This window comes from Lissotriton helveticus, chromosome 5_1 (assembly GCF_964261635.1).
Source record: "Lissotriton helveticus chromosome 5_1, aLisHel1.1, whole genome shotgun sequence".
Classification (NCBI taxonomy): Eukaryota; Metazoa; Chordata; class Amphibia; order Caudata; family Salamandridae; genus Lissotriton; species Lissotriton helveticus.
In genome coordinates, this window is record NC_136065.1 from 308,810,718 (window position 1) to 308,832,416 (window position 21,699).

General features: G+C 48.3%; 1 protein-coding gene across 22 annotated transcripts in view; it reads left to right on the forward strand.

The window, feature by feature from the left end:
* Positions 1-21,699, forward strand: part of RERE (arginine-glutamic acid dipeptide repeats) — a 1,170,479-nt gene that overhangs the window by 952,782 nt on the left and 195,998 nt on the right. For 15 of the 22 annotated variants that reach the window (XM_078642320.1, XM_078642327.1, XM_078642322.1 and 12 more), the window contains 2 exons: positions 762-961; positions 1,840-2,001. In XM_078642320.1, coding sequence (XP_078498446.1) covers positions 762-961; positions 1,840-2,001 — 362 coding nt within the window. The remainder of the gene's footprint in view (positions 1-761; positions 962-1,839; positions 2,002-21,699) is intronic. The other 7 variants (XM_078642330.1, XM_078642328.1, XM_078642331.1 and 4 more) reach the window with 1 other exon arrangement.

Here is a 21,699-nt window from a genome sequence, read left to right on the forward strand (position 1 = left end):
TGCACACAGCCTAGTCTATGCCAAAGGCATTGTTTACCTTAATCTCTATAATTGTGTTTCTACAATTTGCACCCCTCATTTCAAAGATCACATCCTCTCCTTCTAAGAATGTCCCAACTCTACAGCCTAACCATATCTAGTCACATCTAGCTCATCTATTTATCCCATTAACCATCTGCCTGAATTCACATATACCCCCAAACTAATGACCACACACAAATCAAATTAATGTAATCCACAACAAAAAAAGGGGGAAAAACAATGTAATGGTTTTCTTGATGGCACACAATTCCTAAAAACCAAAACCCACTGGACTAAACACTAGTCTTAGTTTTCGCAGCTGCATGCTGCCTGTCGTTAGACATTTCAGTGATTCGTTGGGAGCAGTTCACTATATATAAATGCAGTTACTATACATTGCAATTCTTTAATCTTAATTGGGACTTACTTGGTTGTGAAATAAAACTTGTCACTTGTATGGGCCTCAGTGCAGCTCGAGGTGGTTGCTTTTATTGCATAACATTTTCAAATCTTTCTCTCATGTTGGACAAGTACAAGATGACTTTTTGTATTGCAGGTGAAAGACCCTGGTATATTTTGCAGGACCATTTCCATGTTTACCCCAATCACTGTTTGTTTGTTTTTACTGAGTAGGCACATGCCTTATTTCAAGATTGTAACGCTCAGCCCAGGTGAGTCACTGACCCTGTTGCAATAATCTACTGACATAGTTTTAAAGTGTACAATGTTATTTTCCTAAGCTTCCAAGGACTGGCATCATGGTGGCCGGGAGAATATCTTGCTCTGCACAGACTGCCGGGTGCACTTCAAAAAGTATGGTGAGCTGCCCCCAATTGAGAAACCAGTGGATCCACCACCCTTCATGTTCAAACCGGTCATAGAGGAAGAGGATGGCCTAAATGGGAAGCACAGCATGAGGACCCGGCGGAGTAGAGGTTCGGTATGTATGAACATTTCGGTATGCTACTTTCTGGCTGCACCCCTTGCTACACTGACCCTCTGGTCAGTGTTGTAGATTTTTTTCTTTTTTTTCTCATAACAGAAGACAAGTGCTAGAGATTGTTTGTTCCTAAAAATGTGTGATTTGCTTGCAGAAACTCAGAAATTATGTTTTTTCCATTTTGCGAGAACATTGCCTTCTGACTTCAGAAGAGATTTCTTGTAAAGAAATAACTTGCAATTTTTGTAGTATTGTACAAAGGTTATGCTGGTGTAGATGGCATTCCTACTAATGCTTGGGGCCCCACAGATATGCTCACTAATGCAGCTGTTACTACCACAATGTTTGAACTTACTAATAGGTTATCATTGGCAGCCTTCCGGAGTTCAAACTCTTTCGCATGCTCAGAGAAATTGTCTGACCTTTTCAGGGCTATTTAACTCCACAAGATTCTACTATCTGAAATATGGAGAATGTGCAGGAAGCATTCCTTTTTAAATGTTTGTGTGTGAATGTATCTGTTCGTGTTAGCCAAGAGTCTACTTTTTCTACATTTGTTTAAATGTACACATTGATTTCCCCATTGTCATGTTTGTGGGACAGAAGCTAAATATCAGGGTTTTTTTTTTAACATGGCAGCGCGTAGGTCTGTGTGTTATTTGTGCGATCCCTCTTGCGCACTGCAGCTATCATGAAAGTAGTTTACCTTGCCCGAGGAGCTAAAAAGAAACCTTTGCCATTGTTTTTCAGCATCAGTACTGGAAAGACTTCCTTTGCCAACTCAAATATTGCTCCTGAATTGAAACCTTGCAGTCCTTCCAAATGTCCCTTATCTCAACTCCTCCCATTTCTAATTTTGCCAAATTACCTTTGATTAGATGACTACCCTTCGTAGCGGTCGTAAAAAGCAGGCAACCAGTCCGGATGGTAGAACATCACCCATCAGTGAAGACATCCGCTGCAGTGGGCACAACTCCCCTAGTGCTGCCAGCACCTCCAGCAATGACAGCAAGGCTGACTCCATGAAGAAATCTGCCAAGGTGAGCCCATGGGCACACTGCCTGCTTCATGGAGCTTGGGCTATTGTTATCCCTGTTGGTATACACTTGGAATCTCACCATTTTGTAGTGTCTGAAACAACTGAATGGTCTTCACCACTGTGCTAGACTTGAGATAGATCGTTGTCTGAGTTTAGTATTTTATCTGGCTCAGTTTTTATATCTCTGTCCTATTTAGCATTGTGTCAAAGCAATGCCAATATTAAAAAGTTTGGACATATTAACATCACAAACGGAGTGAGACAGAGTGGAAAACCAAGACCTCATGCCCACACTGAGCCCATGCCTTATGAAAAACCCACTCTAAGCAGTTTACACACCAAAGTGTAAAAATACCTACCAAACTTAGTAAATGTTTACACTAGATTATCCCCTTTCAGAGCACGGGCTATTGCTGAGAGTGTCATTCTTGGCACAACTGTCTGCATAATGACAGTCTAGTATTCTTAAATACAGCATCAAGAGATTCAGGAATTGGTTGTCATTGCGTTATAGAAGGCAGGCGTAACAACTTGCAGTCTCTTCTGGATTGGCATGGAATTAACTTCACTTCTGACGTATTTGAAAACAGTATTGCATTGTAGCAATTTCTATAGTGCCTTCCTAATCTTTGACGCAACCTTTAAGCACTTTCCAGTTGGTCGTGTAAGTAGTTTCTCTCTTTGTGCATAGTTGAAAAACATGTTTATTTGAAGTATCTCCTTTGAGTTGAGTGTTTTCGGTGTGATGAGAGCCCAGGAGATGTGCTCCAGTCTTGATAATGAGGCATTTATTAGCGTTGTATGGATGGAGTGTGATGGAAATTTTTGCTGTTTGCAAATACAAACCAGTTTTTCTTGTGTTTTTAGTCGCTTGAGTTATGTTTTTAAGAAAAAACATTTTGTTTGTTCTTCTCAATTCTAGATGACTATAGACCTTTGTTCAGTTTGGGAGCATGTTTTAAAGCTCTTTTTTATTTTGAAGCCTGTTCCAGAACTTGCATGTCTGTACGAAGAAAGAGCTCCCAATATTACAGTTTTTTTTAAAAGAGGAACTTATCAGGAGCAGAGCATTTCTGGAGCTGAGATTTATCCTACAAGTTTGTGGTTTAAATTAGATTTTAAAAATGTCAGTCCTGCCTCATGGTCTGATCTGTGAGAAATGCATATAGATTTAAAGGATATTCTTTTGCAGTCTGTAACCAATATTACACCCTTGCAGGTAGAGGTAATTGAGTCTACTTGGCTATAGTATTTGTCTGGGAGCATTGTTGCTTGTCATTGTAGCTTGCTAGTTAAAAGCCTAGAGTCCCCAGTCTAGATGCCAGTAATCGTGTAAGAAGTTCTAATTAAGGACATATTCATCTGTAGTGTTCTCATCTTGTAGAATACAGCTCTGCTCACTTTGACATCATGTTGAAAGGCAAGTTTGGAATCCAAGATCAAGCCAAGGTTCTTAACATCAGTCTGTTCTTTTTGGTAGTACTAACTCCAGGGGTCAGTGTATATATGATTAAAATCTTTCCAGGATCCATGCAGGACTATTTTTGTTTGAGGAGCTAAGATTACTCATTAACATCAACTGTTGAACTCTCAAGAGGCATTCTATGAGTGCAAAGTTTTTCAAGTTAACTATTATAATAGGATTTATATTTTTCATAGAGGTGGAGCAGGTAAGCTTGAAGGCGTTGACTAGATCTAGAAGTGGGACACAAATTCATTGAAGAGATTTTTTGAACTTGGGTGAGGGAGATACACAAATGAGAGAGGTGAATATCAAAGAGCAGACTAGGAGATATGATACATGTGAAAAATATATATTAGTAATATTTTAGTACAAATGGTCGGTGGCAACTGCTGACTCTGTAGGGTGGTAGGGTCGCCGGGGGTTCAGGGGGGATACAATTTTAAATACGTACCTGCCACTCCCACTGCCAGCTGCCTTGTTGCTCCTCACGTCCAACCCGAAAGTGGATGGGCATCAAAGCACAAGCTTCCCACCGAATCCAGACATTGCTTTCTAGCATGAGAGCAGCGTCCGGATTGGTCTGAGCAGCCTAGTTTGCCGTTCAGACAGTGCCTGGGAGCCTGTGGCTTTTCTCCAACCCGGCCGTGCAACACAGCTGGGTTGGAGAAACTTATGTGCATATGTCTGTTTGGGCGGCCTAACATGGCCAGCCAAACTGACATGCGCCCTTATAAGTGTACATATCTGTTTTGCCGTCCTAAGACGGCTTGCAAAACTAACATACCCGGCCCCACCCTATACTCATTGCCCGGCTCACAGCGGTAAATGAAATGATAACATTGTGTTATTTATCGTCTGCTGACTGAGCAGTAAGGTGACGCTCCTCTGCCAGTACAGAGGAGCCGCCACTGCTAACAATGAAATTAAATACTCTAAAATAATTGTATTGAAATGTATATTTTCAAAATTAATACACAAGTATTATATTGCCAATTTATTGAATGTTATTGATTCCATCTTAAAATAATTAAAAGTAAATAATACAACAATTGTCATGTAATTTAGTTATTAGGTATTTAATAATTCTAAATATTGACATATACTATTCACCTTGTTTTATTAACATTTTTCTCTATTATTTTAGAACATTTTCATCCCAAATCCGTACTCATCCCCGAATCCTAAAAATCTCCTGGTCCCCAAATCACTAACTGCCACCTTAACCCAACCCATTCTGACCCCCCCAAAGTCCTTTTGCCCCATCACTACCCACCCCATAACCTTAAGAAAACTTTACCCAATAAAACACTGACCACCTCTGTACCCTAAAGACCATCTCAGACCCTTAACCATAACCTGCCACTGAACCCTTAAAAATGCCATACCCTAAATTGCTACCCACCTTGAACCATAAAAATTACGGTACCCTAAATCACTACCAATCTCTAAAACCCTAAAAAAAACCTTACCTCTTACTGGCCACCCCTCACTCTAAAAGATAAAATCCTTAACAACCAAAACTCCACCCTCCCCTGAAGCCAAAAAAAGCACGTTTTAAGTAATGTTATATTGATTTAAATCAAGTATAAATGTAATATTAAAATCAATTGCACATTACCTATTCTTAAGCTAATATTTTATTAGATATAATTGTTTATGGTTTTAACAAATTACATATTAAGTGCATATTTCTATAAATTAGTATTACACTAATGTTTCTTTTAATTTTAACTGTAAATATTTTAACTGTTCATTTTACATCATTAATTATATTATGGAAAGGTTTTTCATTCTATAATTTTCCTGGGGCTTCATATGATAGAATTTTGCAACATGGACAATGGCTTAATGACTTGCTAAAGTGATATACATTCCTATGGATACTTCTGCCTGCAGATTCCTTATCTGTAGAATAATCCCAAGGCTTCAGACTGAATATGGAAACGTCAAAAAATCTAACATCACCCGCAGGGTGCCCTGGCTTAAAATTGAGGCTAGCAGTGACTTTGTGACTTAACCAAAACCATACAGCGACCATCCCAGCTTCACAACAACAATTTCCTTTGCTGAGGATTCTAAGCTCACTCGAGTTGTGAGTTGATACTCACAGAATAAACTTACCTTGTACAGTGCAATCTTACCTCCCAAGATTTCGAGCTTTAAGACTGGCAGGGACTGTGAGGGACAGCTAGCTATTACTGACCCCACCCTACCTCCATCTGTCTCTTCTGCCTTGGATCAGACCATGACTTGAGCTCCTTCTCATTTTGTCTGAGCTGCTTCCTTAAGCAATCAAGGAAAGGGAGGCCATGCTCTTCATGGCTCATGCAGGGGATGTTAACAGTTTTGATGCTCTAGACCTTGTTCCTAGTCACCATCATTTCACTCATCCGAAGAGAAGGAAGCATAAGGAACACAAGAAAAATGGGAATGACCAGTCATTCTCCTAACCTCCCCCTTCACTTTTGTAGCGAACAATCTTCCCTTTGAAAAAGTGTTTTTAGTGGCTGTTACCTCAGCCAGCTCAATGAGTCACAAGCTCTTAGTTCCTGTCCTCCTTTTCTCCTGATAATTTTGGTGGTATAAACCAAGGTTGCTTTCCTGCCTAAGGTGGTAGCTCCTTTTCACCTAAACCAGTCCGTCACTCTTCGACTTGATATTCCCTACCCCATCCCATTAAGGAGGTGGAACAATTGCACAGTTTGCTGCTATTTGTTTTCCCTTTAGCCCAGCAAGGCCTTGCCCAGGGCCCTGTTAAGGGTTAACTTTCGTCCATTTCGGATTTCCTGCAGTTTCCGGATCAACCCTCCCTGGTAAAGTCACCTTCATTTTCTAAAAGGTTTTCAACACTTGTCCCCTCCTACCCCTTTCGGGATGCCCCAGTTGGACCTCAATCTGATCCTCATGTTTCTCATGTGTTCTCCTTTCAAGCCCCTACGCAACGGTTCTTTATCTTTTTCTAGTGGCTATTATTTTAACCAGGAGGGTCAGCAACATTTTAAGCTCTGTTGGTTTACTCTTTGTACGCCAGTTTTTTCCTGGAAAAACTGGTTCTTCAGACACATGCCTCTTCTGTTGAAGGTTGTCATCCAATTTCATGTCTGTCAGAGCATCACTTTGCCTACCTTTTTTGCGCCACCTCATCCTTGCAAGTAGGATAGACTCCATCACCTGGACCTGACGAGAGCTCTCTTTCACCGGTCGCATCAAAGACCATCGGGTGGATGATCGGCTCTACATCGGATTCACTGGAGTGAAAAAGGGCAAGGATGGGCTAAAGCATTCCATATCCAGATGGATTGTATTCTGCTTTAAGATCTGCTACTCATTAGCTAAGAAGCAGCCTCCTGAGGGTTTGAGGGCCCATTCCTGCAGGGAGGAGGCTGCTTCTACTATGTTGGTATGCGGGGAAGCGTCCTGTACATCTGACAAGCCGATACGGGGTCTCACTCCATACATTCACAAAACACTGCAGCTTGGACAGTCCGGTCCGTCAAAGGCATTTCGCCCATTCTGTCCTTCAGGATTTTCTGGTTTCAGCTAGTTCGCAGACCCACCTCCAGGGGTGTATTGCTTGGGCATGTATTCTAAGGTGAGGAATATGCGGTACCGCTATTTCCGGTAGAAACTCTTACCTAACAGCAGATTGCTCTCCGGTCCTCCCACTCTGCGAACCGGCCCTTCATCCTTAAGATCCCGTTAGACACTGCACAGTGGTGAAACATCTTTTTAAGTGGCTCTGTGCTTTTGGCACAGAAATAATCTTGAAAGAAACTGATGTCAGCATGCCGGGGTGACACTTATATGGGCATTGCTACATCACTTCTGATGCAGCCATCATAGAACCGATTGATGCCACTCACCGGTGTGCAGAGGCCCTGCTCAAGATTTTCCAGATCCATTCTGACGCCTGGCTAATATTATAAGGTGAAGAATCTGCGCTTAGTCTCTACCAGGAAAAAGCATTTACAAAGGTAAGTAACTCGTTCATTACTGTTCCAAGATGGCCACCATGTTTAAAAGCATCATGCTGGTTGCCTTGAGTGGTACAACAGTAATACACTATTAACTTTGGCATTCAAAAGTGGCTGCCCAGTGCAATGTTTACTAAGTGCTCACCTTTGAAATGTATGGTACTTAGTGTATTGTTGCGGGTTTTTTTTCTCTCCCACATGACCAAGACCTTGCTTCTACATATGGCAGCTTTGTTGGAACTTCAAAGTGACAGTGCACAATTCCATTGCAAGATGGGCACCCGCTGCTATATTTAATATATATTTTGTACTGCAACCATGTGCCCACCAAGTTTACATGGCAGCATCTTTTCTTTTTTCTTTGTTTATTCTTTTAATTTATCTACTTGTTGGGTTTGTGGCTATTTTATTGCAGATTGGTAAATGAGTGGATGAAGGATATATGAGTACAGGGATGAGTGGCAGAGTACATGTATATTGACTTATGTAGTGCCTAAAATTATCAGTGACAGGAGGGATTTTCAGGTACACTTCAAATCTGTTAGCATTGGCACTACTTGTTTAAAGAATAAACTCATTTAGCTCTAAGTTTGTCCGAGTGTTTGACAACCTTTTATTTATATTTTGCTTTCATGACTTGTCAATAAAGTTTACACAGTACTGCATTTGCTTGTTTTAAAACACCTCATAAGTGTTTAGCCATGCAGCAGTTGATGTTGTTGCACCAAGGATATTGTGCTGGATAACATAAGGTCCCAAAGGAGATACCTATTGGCTATGCCAGTGCTTGTTGTAAAGAGCAACTAACTATAATGAGGAGGTATCAGAGAGCTTTGGGTAGCCTGTCGCTGCATTTCCTGCTTATAATTCATTTATCCTGTGTTGGGCTGTGTCCTCTCCCCACCACCTCCTGCCTGTCGTTAGCCAGCAGAAGCGTTTCAGAGGGATAATGTCCTTGTGAGAGTACAGTGCACGCACAGTTCATTTATTTTGGTGTTTGTAGTAAAGAGCAACTATATATAATGAGGAGCTATTAAGAGTTCTTTGGGGTACAGTTTTACAGGTAGAAAGAAGGCAGTGTTGCTCTTCCCACAGTGATTCCTGTTGAACGCAAACTCCTCCTCCTTTTCCCTCTTCCTCATTTCGTTTACTTTCACCTAATTCCCCCTCTTAGTGAACCAACCCTCCACAGCCACCTTCTCTCCTAGTTTTATGTGGTTTTAAACTATCAACACTAGGAACTTAATTGTCTAATTAGTACAACTATAACCATTTACCAGTGTTGTCGCAAAATGTTTTTAGCTACAGTTGCAAAGAACTTCAGACTTACCCAACGTTTGTTCCGACGCATTGTTTACTGTATACAGCTGCCCAGCCTCATATAGCAGCCACGGAGCAGCCTTCAAATTTCCTACATCCCTGAAAACCTGCAGAAACTCTGAACAAAATGATAACTTTGCCACTAAATACATGGGGTGACCGAAAGTTTAACATAATATCCACTCTTTATAATCTTTTAACAGAGATATATTGTCAATAATTTCAACACTTTCGAATCACATAAGAACCTATCCTAATTGAGAGGGAATGGTAATTTATATGGTGATCTTAGATTAGAGTATTGCCGGTAAATAAGACAATCCGCACATAGCTGAGTGTCGGACCGGGTGATGACAAGCTATCTAGGCGAGGGCAAATGAACTACTGTTCTCGGGTCTGGATCAGAAAAGGAGGGGAGGTTGAAGGAAGTGGAAGTAGAAGTGGGGACGGGCAGCATCAGTTCAGAGTGGGGCCGATCTCTGTGCTGCAACTAGTTCATGGTCATATCTGATGTTTATTTATGCTAATTTATATATGTGTGGTACCCCTACAAGTTCACCCACCCCCAGCAATGTTTAAAGGTGTTTCGAAGAATCCTGTTGATTAGAGGTGGCTCTGCATATCTGAAAGAGACACGTTAGTGATAGATTCCTTTCCTTAGAATATCCCCAGGCGTCAGACTAGATCCGGAAATTTTTCATGTAGCAGTACCCTTGCGCGTCGGTAGGCGTCGTCGTCTGCGGCTCCGCGTCTGTCGTGGGCGCCGTGATGACGTCTTTGGAGTACTTAGAAGCCGCCTCCGCGTGCTGGCGTCAGTTCTTCTTTTTCCACGCCAGCAGCGCAGATCCGGAAAAAGTGGTACCTTAGTCACTTTTTGACTAACCTTTTTTGATCTTTTGATCATCCTTTTTCGAAGTTTTCGACTCCGAACAGTGCCGGTAGGGATGCCAGGTTCAAGCCCTGTGAGGATTGCGACCGACTGATGTTGGTCACCGACCCTCACCGTCGGTGTCTCCACTGCCTTGGCGTCGATCACGACGACAAGACCTGCTCGGACTGTCGGGCCCTAACTTCGAAGGCTAGGCGGGAGCGGTCCCGTAAGCGGCTCGAACTCCGGCAGTCGGCCCCGCGCCGAGAACGGTCCCGCTCCGGACGGAGGTCGAGGGACCGGTCGCGGGAGAGGAGCCATCGGAGCTCCGGGAGTCGACATCACTCCTCTGGGTCGAAGTCGTCAGGTAAGCACAAGAAGCCGAAGAGACTGCATCGCTCTTCCGACTCCCCCCACGCTCGCACGACGCGGCCGGGGGTTCTGGTGACACCGCCCAAGCGGCTCCGTCGCATTCGCAGGCGCCGCGTCCGGCCTCATACCCTCTGGTCCCTGAGCCTAAGGCGGCGCCGGAGGAGATCGAGCGGTTCCTCATGGCCATGAGGTCCCTCTCTCCTCCGACGGGCTCCGCGGCCCCACTGGATCCGGTTCCGGGTCGCCGCCGGTGGACTTAACGACCTCCCCGGCACCGACACCCCAGGTGTCACCCCCGGCGCCGCCCTCGGGCGGCACCGTCCCCGATGCCTCCCTCGACCCGGCTCCGGCGGCCGTGCGGCGCCGCTTCAGACGCCGTTCGGAGAGTTTCCTTTCTATGAACCGGCCCCATCTTTTTCTGACCCTGAGTATCAGGGGATGGGTGATGAGTATTGGGAGGGGTCTGAGGACCCTCTGACACGTGAATGTCAGTCCCAAGAGGACTGGACAGGTGAACTTGGGGATGCCAGTGGTCTGGACACTTCGCCCGACACTGGCTTTGTCTCACCTCCTACCGTGGCTACGGAGGAGGGGGCAACCTATAGTGTGGTGTTGATGAGGGCGGCCAAGGCCTTGGGCCTTGAGCTCCCCGTCGCGGCCGTGAGGACTAACCTTCTCACTGAGGTCCTTATGCCGCAGTCATGCTCCGCCGAGCTTCTGCTGCCGTTTAACGAGGCCTTGTCCGACGTTCTTTTGGGCACTTGGTCCAAGCCCGCTACAGGTTCGCCTGTAGATAGGAACGTGGCCAGACGCCACCGCCCGGCTCCGGGTGACCCATGTTTCCTGTCCACCCACCCCACCCCCGAGAGCCTGGTCATCCAGGCCTCCAATTCCCAGACCGCATTCCTGTTGGCTCCGCCGGACAGGGAATCCAAGAGGTACGAGCAGTACAGTAAAAAGATCTTCTCCTCCCTTAGTCTGGGACAGCGGTCTTCCAACACCGCATGCCTCTTGGGCCGCTACACCCACTCTCTGTGGGATACGGTTGCGGAAGTGCTGCCAGAGTGTCCGTTGGAGGTACGGGCCAAACTCGGCCAAGCCCTTATGGAGGGCCGGGATGCAGCCAAATATTCTATCCGGTGTGGGCTGGATACCACCGACTCACTAGGTAGAGCGATGGCAACGACAGTGGCGGTCAGACGTCACGCCTGGTTGAGGTCCGGCAACTTTTCGGCCGATGTCCAAAACACACTGATGGACATGCCTTTGATGGCCGTCGCCTTTTTGGCGACAAGGCAGACCCTGCGCTTGAGCGCTTTAAGGACTCCAGGGCTACGGCCAAGTCCTTTGTTCACAAAGGTGATGGCGGTGGTCGCAGCTCATCTGCGCAGGTTAGGGGTTTCAGTCTTCCCCTACCTCGACGACTGGTTGTTGAAGGCGGGCTCGCCCCAAACAGTAGTCAGCCACCTCCAGACAACGGCAGACCTCCTGCACCAGCTGGGGTTTTCCCTCAATGTGTCGAAGTCACACCTGTGCCCCTCTCAGAAGCTCCTCTTTATCGGAGCGGTTCTCGACTCAGCGCAGTTTCTGGTTTATCCTCCCGAACAGCGGGTCCGGGATATTCAGGCTCTGATTCCACTCTTTCAGCCTTTATCCCGGGTCTCGGTCAGGTTGACGCTGCGGCTTCTGGGGCTGATGGCCTCCTGCATCCTACTGGTGCATCACGCCAGGTGGCGGATGCGGGCTCTGCAGTGGGACCTGAAGTTTCAGTGGGCCCAGGATCAGGGCAACCTTTCCGACCACGTCCTGATCTCGGAGGGCACTGCGAGACAACTGCAGTGGTGGCTCACGGACCGCGATTGGGTCAGCGGCAGATCCCTCTCCCTTCCCCAACCGGAGCACGTAGTTGTGACGGATGCGTCCCTCCAGGGCTGGGGAGGCCACATGGGAGAGGCGGAGATCAGAGGCCTCTGGTCTCCGGCGGAGGCCCGGCTCCGCATCAACCTTTTGGAGTTGCGGGCGATTCGTCTAGCACTGAAAGCATTCCTCCCCTCTGTCCGGGGGAGTGTAGTGCAGGTGTTCACGGACAACACCACCGCCATGTGGTACTGCAACAAACAGGGCGGGGTAGGGTCGTGGACCCTTTGCCAGAAGGCTCTGCGCCTCTGGCAGTGGCTGGAACGCCAGGGCGTGACCCTGGTGGCTCAACACCTGGCAGGTTCTCTGAACGCCAGGCGGACGAGCTCATCCGTCGGTGCATGATGGATCACGAATGGCGTCTGAACTCGGACGTGGCGCAAGGCCTCTTTCAGCGATGGGGAGAGCCTTGGTTAGATCTATTCGCCACCGAAGAGAACGCGCAATGTCATCAGTTCTGCGCGTTGGAATTTCCAAGGCGGCACTCGCTCGGAGACGCTTTTCGTCGCGAGTGGAGTTGCGGTCTATTGTACGCCTTTCCGCCTATACCACTTCTGCCCAGAGTGCTGAAGAAGATCAAGCGCGACCGGGCACAAGTCATCCTTGTGGCTCCGGACTGGGCACAAAGGTACTGGTATCCAGAGCTACTCAGTATGTCAGTCGATCCCCCGGTTCGTCTGCCTCTTCAGGAGGACCTTCTGTCGCAGCAGCAGGGGACGGTCCTCCACCCGAACCTGTCCAGTCTCCACCTCCATGCGACAGTTGAGGCCATTTGACTTGCCTCCTGAAGTCTGTAACATCATTCTAGCAGCCAGGCGTCCCTCCACGAAGTCGGTATACGCCTGCAGGTGGAACAGATTTGTCTCATGGTGCACAGCAAAGGCTGTGGATCCTCTTGCTGCCCCTCTCTCTGAGGTTCTTCTCTTCCTTCTTTCTCATGCCCAGCAGGGCTCTGCTCTGGGCACTATCAAGGGCTACCTTTCTGCCCTTTCAGCCTTTCTAAGACTGCCTGATCAACCTTCTTTGTTCAAGTCCCCTATATTAAATCGTTTTCTTAAAGGCATCACACACACGTTCCCTCCTGTTCCGTTTGTGATGCCTCAGTGGGACTTGAACCTTGTTCTTACGTTTCTGATGTGCGCTCCCTTTGAGCCACTTCACAACTGTCCTCCCCGCCTTCTTTTTTTGAAGACTGCTTTCCAGGTTGCCATCACCTCTGCCAGGAGAGTGAGTGAGCTCCAGGCCCTTTCTTGTACTCCTCCTTTCCTTTCTGTCCATCCGGCCAAGGTTGTTTTGCGTACTAAGACATCTTTCCTGCCCAAGGTTGTCACAGCCTTCCACATCGGGCAGTCTATCACCTTGCCAACCTTCTTCCCGCCACCGCATCCCTCTAAAGAGGAAGAGCGGCTTCACCGTCTGGACCCAAAACGTGCGCTCTCATTCTATTTGGATCGCACACGCCAGTTCCGGGTGGATGACCAACTCTTTGTTGGTTACATGGGCGCTAAGAAGGGGAAAGCGGTGCACAAGAGGACCATCTCCCGGTGGATCATCTTGTGTATCCAGGCGTGTTACTCCTTGGCTAAGAAGCAGCCCCCTGTTGAATTGCGGGCTCATTCCACCCGAGCCACGGCGACTACAACTGCCCTGGGCCGGGGAGTGCCCTTACAAGACATCTGTCAGGCAGCTACGTGGGTTTAGCTGCACACGTTTGCAAGACACTACTGCCTGGACAGCCAAGTCCGGAGGGATGGCTTCTTTGGCCGTTCTGTCCTCCAGGACTTTCTGGTGTGATTATTGGTTCGCAGACCCACCACCGGGGTTGGTATTGCTGGGGTATCTATTCTAAGGTAAGGAATCTATCACTAACGTGTCTCTTTCAGATGCACAAGTTACTACTTGTGTAACGATATATCTGTAAGAGACATTAGTTAGTGATAGATTCCTTACCGACCCACCCATCCTCCCTGTTCTGCGAACCGATATCTAGGGTTAGGGTGTTCCCCTTTCAGGGCCCTAGTTTCAATGGCACCAGTGTTGGTTTTTAACATGGCTCAGCGCTTCTGGCCCGGAAAAGCTGTGTCTAAGAACTGACGTCAGCACGCAGAGGCGTCGTCTAAGTACTCCAACCACATCATCATGGCGCCGACGACGGACGCGGTGCCGCAGACGACGCCTACCGACGCGCAAGGGTACTGCTACGCGAAAAAATTACGGATCCAGTCTGACGCCTGGGGATATTCTAAGGTAAGGAATCTATCACTAACTAATGTCTCTTACAGATATATCGTTACACAAGTAGTAACTTGTGCATTACCCACATGTGTGCCGGGTGTTAACGCTATCGCTTGCGGTGAAGTAACCCCTTTAAGGTTGACTTATCCCTTTTTCAAATACTACATGTAGTTTTGGCTCATAATTTGTCCATGCCAGGCATCACTTATTTTGTGATAGGTGTATCACTGGATTTGGGCAGGAATGAGCCAAGCACCAACCTTACATGTTGTTTGGCACTAAAGTCCCATTGTTACTCCGATGTTTCTATAATAACTCCTTTTTAGGTCGAGCTGGTGTTAGCAGCGCGAAGCGCTGCGTCCAGCGAAAGATCTTTTATTATCCACTTGCTGGGAAAGTGGGACAGGGGATGGGCACGCGCAGACGGGGCTCTTCCTTAGCACGGGAGCCCCGCTGGGTCACATGCTTGCTCCCTTCTCTTCACAGGAGTGTGGGGTAGGCTCCCGTCCGCTTCCTGTCTGCGCTGGTGGCCCCGCCCTCAAGCAGGCATTCCCGTCTGGCTTCCTGTGTCTCGCACGGCACCCGAGCCGCGGCGGTGAAGTCGCAGGGTCCGGGGCTTTTTGTTTGTTACGTTGGCAGCCCTGGGACGAGTGAGATGGAGAGGTAGGGTGGGGGCCCCCACTGAGCGCAATGTGATTTTCTCTTTTTCTTGGTTTTCCTAATTAAGGTGCTGCCACCTCAGCTATGAAATCCTTCCCCGAAGCTACTGCGTTGATAAACCATCACAGCTCTGACCCGTTCAAGCTAGGGAGTAGCTACAATAGACTAATGAACTCCTTAAATTAAAAACTATAGATATTAGAGGAAGTAATGTACCGAGGGATGCTGAGAGTGGGGCTTGCATGTGCATCAGCCCGTCCCACTTCCACGCTGCGCCTTCCAAGATGTTATCGGTGAATTGTGAACAAAAGAAAGCGTACAGTATTTTTCATCCATTCCATAGGCCCGGGAGAGAATTTATGGGATGTTATCAACAAATTTGGTTGTGGTGTACAAGTCCAAAGAGTATACTTTGGGAGTACTTGTAGAAGCGAGCCATCCGGATGACAATAACTGTTAATAAAGTATGAATAAACAACTTCGCTCAATATAGTAATAGGCCAGGCATTGGGGGAGTGAGAGTCTATTCAGTCACTTCCGCCATTAAATTAACCTTCCAATGCTACATAAGAAGGAATCTGGCAATAACCACTGTAACAAATAACGGTGGGATCATCCTGGTGGCATCTGCACACACTCAAAATCTGTAATTATATTCCTCTCTCTGCATACTGTGCCATACTCCAATGCCCTTCCCCTTTGCACACTAAAGTTTGGAAGCACACAGTGCTCATTTGATGCAGATTGGTCGGTTGGCGAGGAGTGAGGTAAGTTAAAGCAGGGGTCCCGAAAGAGTGTTTTTTTGATTTCTCATGAAAAAAAACATAGGTAAATTCAGCTTTAAAATTGGAAAAAAAATCTGTATGAATGTACACATATTTTGCGGCAAGCAGTGCTTGCTTTCACCACCACATCACTCTGGGACACCACCACATCACTCTGGGACACCACCACATCACTCTGGGACACCACCACATCACTCTGGGACACCACCACATCACTCGGGGACACCACCACATCACTCGGGGACACCACCACATCACTCGGGGACACCACCACATCACTCGGGGGCACCACCACATCACTCGGGGGCACCACCACATCACTCGGGAGCACCACCACATCACTCGGGAGCACCACCACATCACTCGGGAGCACCACCACATCACTCGGGAGCACCACCACATCACTCGGGAGCACCACCACATCACTCGGGAGCACCACCACATCACTCGGGGGCACCACCACATCACTCGGGGGCACCACCACATCACTCGGGGGCACCACCACATCACTCGGGGGCACCACCACATCACTCGGGGGCACCACCACATCACTCGGGGGCACCACCACATCACTCGGGGGCACCACCACATCACTCGGGGGCACCACCACATCACTCGGGGGCACCACCACATCACTCGGGGGCACCACCACATCACTCGGGGGCACCACCACATCACTCGGGGGCACCACCACATCACTCGGGGGCACCACCACATCACTCAGGGGCACCACCACATCACTCAGGGGCACCACCACATCACTCAGGGGCACCACCACATCACTTTGGGGCACCACCACTCACTCCACATCACTCAGGGACACCACCACATCACTCTAATACACCACCACATCACTCTAATACACCACCACATCACTCAGCCCAACCACATCATCACTCAGCACCACAAGAGCACTGTCCTTGCTTACTACCAATTAGCATTGCCATAGCCAATAGGACTCGCATTAGGAAAGTGTAAGCTATTGGCTTTGTGAATAACAATGCTATTAATTTATATATTTTAAAAGCCAACACTTATTAAAAAAAATTGTCATTTACAATACCAATAGCTTACACTTTCCTAATGTGAGACCTATTGCATTGCAAATGCTTGTTGCAAATAGAAGTCGCCAAAGCAGCCTGCAAAGGCCTGCATATGACTTCTTATACATGGTTAATTTCGCCTCAGCAGCTAAACAATAAAACCAATTTATTATGACAGTGGTGTTTCAAGGCTTACTGTTCTGTGATGAAGCCGATGATGATGAGTTCTACTGCAAAAATACTCTTTTCATAGGGATTATGAGGTAATCGCGAGTTAGTACCTGAACTTGCAATATAATTCACGGGTCATCAAACGCATCAAAAGTGGGGAGTGGGGCAAATGTGTACGTATCCGATAACGCGGACGGACCCCCCTCTAGACCTCTAAGGAAATTGTCTGCCCCGGAGCATGTTCGACTCACTGGTTGTATGTTGAGCATTAGTAAATCTGGCAAACTTGTGTCACACAGGGTGAGAAGCAGCACAAGTTGTGGCAAGATAGCAGTTTAGCATGTCACCGAAATGTACACCCCTGCGCTGCAGACAATTAGAAATGATATAACATCTTTGACTTGGCCTTGATCCCACATAGGCACAAGGAGGGAAGCTTCCGGAGCAGGGAATGCCAGTGACACACTGGACAACTTATATGTTTTTTACTGTGTTCTGTTACTTTTAAACTGTAAGTGCTTAGAGTTACATTTGTATGGCAAAGCCTGCTTTGAAACGTAGCCATAGCTGTAAGACATTATACTGTGCTGTGTACAAATCATCTTGTAGTAATTCCATACTGATTTGAAGTAGGTTAAGACCCAGCACCTTATTTGAATGTTTTGCTCGTTGATATACTTGATACAACTCCACACAATTCCCTTCCACAACACAAAATTCAAACACAATTCTACTACACACCACAAAATTACACATCATGCCACATAATTCAACGCCACATAATTCCAATCAATACATGCCTCTCCACGAAACCACTATCCACTACACTTAAAACCACATAATTACGATCTACATATTTCCATTGCACACGCACACTCTGATCCAGTATTTCTCATATTGATTCACTTCAGGTCTTTCAGCACAGTTTCTTCTCTTTTTGTGGGGTACACCTTCTATTTGGGGCCCTCTTAAGTAGACACTTGGCAGCTTTCATGTATACTTTTCCTGTGTAGGGTGACAGTGGCTTCAGAGAGGAATGAAAAATGTCCTAGCTAACGTACAGGAAAGTTTCAATTCTATTAAGGAGGCGGAGGCGAGGATTAGGCTGTAACTTTCTCGTTTATTCTACTCCAGCAGCCATTAAAAGATATCAACATTAGTAACAAAACCACATTTCCCATGAGCATCAGGGAAAATTGGAAACAGAAAATGTCCCGCTCGCTGACCAATCCCAGGCCAGGGTTCCTCATAACTTCCCCTCCTGGCGCTCTATCTTCCTCTTTCTTACTGGGACACTGCCACAAGAGTTCATCCGTTATTCCTGCTTGCCCGCTTCTGCACCTACGGTACAAGTAGACTGCGTAAGGTACCAGGAATTGAACCATGCACCACATGGTCAACATCATAGTGAACATCAATCAACGTAAGAATTCGTAACAACAACTAATAAGTCAATTTGACATAAGAACGACCTTGCAAACACAATGGGTATGCTAAGCTGCACCAGAAAGATTTTACTTACCGACCCAACGTAGAACTTCTGGGAGGGTTCGAAGAAGACAGGGTGGGCTAATCCTCGCCTCCGCCTCCTTAATAGAATTGAAACTTTCCTGTACGTTAGCTAGGAAATTTTTCATTCTATGTCAGGAGCCGAGGCTTCTGATTAGGCTAGTTCAAAGCTTGTCAACCACCAGGGAAGCCAGAGAAGGGACTGGCTTAAAGTAAAATCTTTTGAAAGTGGAGTCGGAAGACCAGTCTGCTGCTTTCAGAATGTCTTCCAGACGAGCCCCCAGGGAAAAGGCCTTAGACGCCATTGCCCCCCTAACCGAATGGGCTCCAAACTGGGAAGTATCTATACCAGCTTCCTGCATAACCCAGCGCACCCATTGCGCAATAGTAGGGGATGAAACTGCCCCGTGTGGTTTAGTAAGAGCAATGAACAGTTGTCTGACACCCTGTGGGCGTATATCAACAGTAGCCACTTCGTAGGCCTTTAATGCCTTAACCACACATAACTTTGGGACATCAGGAAATGCAGGATACGAGATAGATCGAGAATCGCACTTAGTACGCCTAGAAAGATCACCCCGTCCGGGGACAAAATGCGACCTGTAAGGTCCAAGACTCTCACATCCGAGACCCTGCGGCACGAAATCAGACAAAGCAACATTGCTAATTTCGCTGAAATTTGTTTTCTGGACAAGTACTTATTGGACGGCCAACCTCGAAATAAGTTAAGAACTTTATTGACATCCCACAAAACCGAGTAGCGAGGTTCCGGAGGAACTGATAACCTTATCCCTCGCAGCAGTTTGCAGACCAGGGGATGTTCTCCTATTGGATGGTTGTCCAGCGGGACGTGACCCGCCGAGATGGCCGATCGGAAGGTATTGATTGACCTGTATGCCAGGCCCTCCTTCGCTAGGGAAATTAAGAAGTTAAGGACGTGGACAATGTCTGCCCCCATTGGATCAATCTGTAATCGCAGACACCAACTACTCCACCTAGACCATGCAGACCGGTATCTCTTGTTGGTACTATCTGCCCAGGGTTTGGCCAACAATGCGGCAGCTTCTTCCAAAAGTCCCGGGACTTGCCAGCGTCTCCTGTAACCCGCCAGGCCATCAGGCACAAGCTGCCTGTGGACAGGAGGTGGTGAGGGTCCCCCTGAGGATTCCTGAGGAGATCTGGAACGCGGGGTAGAGGGATTGGAGAATCCCAAGAAAGTTCCATCAGAGCTGGAAACCAAGCTTGCGATCTCCAGATCGGGGTGATTACCACCAGATCCGCCTGCTGTCTCCTCATCTGGGTGGACAGTCTCATGATCATCGCAAAGGGGGGAAACGCATAACCCCTCTCTTTGCTCCAATCCTGCAAGAACGCATCGGTCACTGCTGCTTCCGGGTCCGGGCGCCAACTGAAGTAGCGGCTCAGCTGAGCGTCCAGTCGCAAAGCAAAAAGGTCCACTGAGTATGGACCCCACCTGTCCTTGATCGCCTCGAACACGTCTGGGCGAAGTTGCCAAAGGCTGGTGTCCCTCCAGTGACGAGACCACCAATCCGCCACTCGATTCGCGGAGCCTGGAAGGTGTTCCGCCGACAGGGATATCTCGTTGGTCAGGCAGTATTCCCATAGAGAACGGGCCAGATCGGACAAAGCCCTGGACTTGGTTCCTCCTAGGTGATTGACGTAGCGCACAGCCCCCACGTTGTCCATCTTCAAGAGGACACAACACTGAAGTCTGTCTTTCGTCCAGCACCTCACTGCAAAAGAACCTGCCATCAGCTCCAGACAGTTGATGTGAAGATCTTTTTCGGCGGATGACGATGCTCCGCCTGTAGAAACAGCGCCGCAGCGCGCTCCCCATCCCAGGCCGCTGGCATCGGATTCTATCACCAAATCCGGTTTTGAACTGAAAATGGCCCGCCCGTTCCAGGTGTCCATGTGTTCGATCCACCATCGAAGCTCCGTTCTCGCCTCCTCCGTGAGGGGAACGACCTGGGAATAGGTCAGACCCTTGCGAAGGTGCAGGGCCTTGAGGCGTTGAAGGGCCCGATAATGAAGGGGCCCCTGAAAGATCGCCTGAATGGACGACGATAGAAGGCCGACCACCCTGGCCAGATGTCGTAACTGGATCGTCGGACGGGCCAGAGTACGTCTCAGTTCGTGTCTGATTTTGGACAATTTCCGAGAAGTAAGGGACAAGGTGGCCTCCACTGAGTCTATCATAAAACCTAGGAATTGCATGCGTCCCCTTCGTGCTTCCCGCCTTCCTCGCCGCCCCCGCTTCCCGCCACCACCGCCGCCCCCGCCCCTTTTTTCTTCTGTTCCCTCCCCGCTCCCAGCTGCTCCGCGCACTTGGCCTTAAAAGGCGACCGTGCGACACAGGTGAGTGTGACCCACTTGTGGGACACCCCCGCGCCGCACGGCCACCAGCTGCTGCGTGTGCCCCCCTGCTGTGCCCTCTGCCTCGCTGCCTGCCGCGCTGCCGGCTGACCCTGCTTTCACTGCTCAGTTCTGTTTTTCTAATCATTTGTGCTTGTTTCTTTCCTTCGTAGTTTTTTTGCCCGTGTTAAGTGTCTTTTTTTACCATCATTTGTGCTTGTATTGTATTGTTTTACCTTCGTGGTTTTTGCCCGTTTTAAGTGCCTTTTTTAACCATCATTTGTGCTTGTATTCGCAGTCTGCCCGTCCCCCTTCGTGCTTCCCGCCTTCCTCGCCGCTTCCCGCCACCACGCCGACCCCGCCCCTTTTTTTCTTCTGTTCCCTCCCCGCTCCCGCCTCCCAGCTGCTCCGCCCACCCGCGCACTTGGCCTTAAATGGCGACCGTGCGAACGCGCAGCGTTGACGCGCAGCGGGCGCGCCGATTGTGCGCCGAAGGCGCGCCAAAGGTAAGCCCGTCTGCGCCCGTCCGCGACTGGACCGCGACCAGCGCCAGGACCCCCGGCCCCCACCGACAGAAGCCGACCCGACGATCCTACAACGCCGCCGATCTCATCGCACTCAACACCGGCCGCATCCCTGGATGTCATCGAGCCGCCCCGAAGCACACCCACGGACCCTTCAGCTGCTACGCCTGCAAGTTCACCTGCACCCGGACTCATCCTGCACCAGCACTCGCCAAGCCGAACATCAGCAGCAACCACCTGAAGTGCATCCTGCTCAACACCCGCTCCGTCCACAGACACGCCGTAGAACTCTGGAACCTCCTCGACACCACCGCCCCTGACGTTGCCTTCCTCACCGAGACCTGGATGAACGCCTCCTCAGCCCCAGACATCGCCATCGCCATCCCGGAGGGCTACAAGATCATCCGGAGGGACCGCACCGCCAACCTGACGGGAGGAGGCATCGCCATCATCCACAGAGACACCATCCGCATCACAACC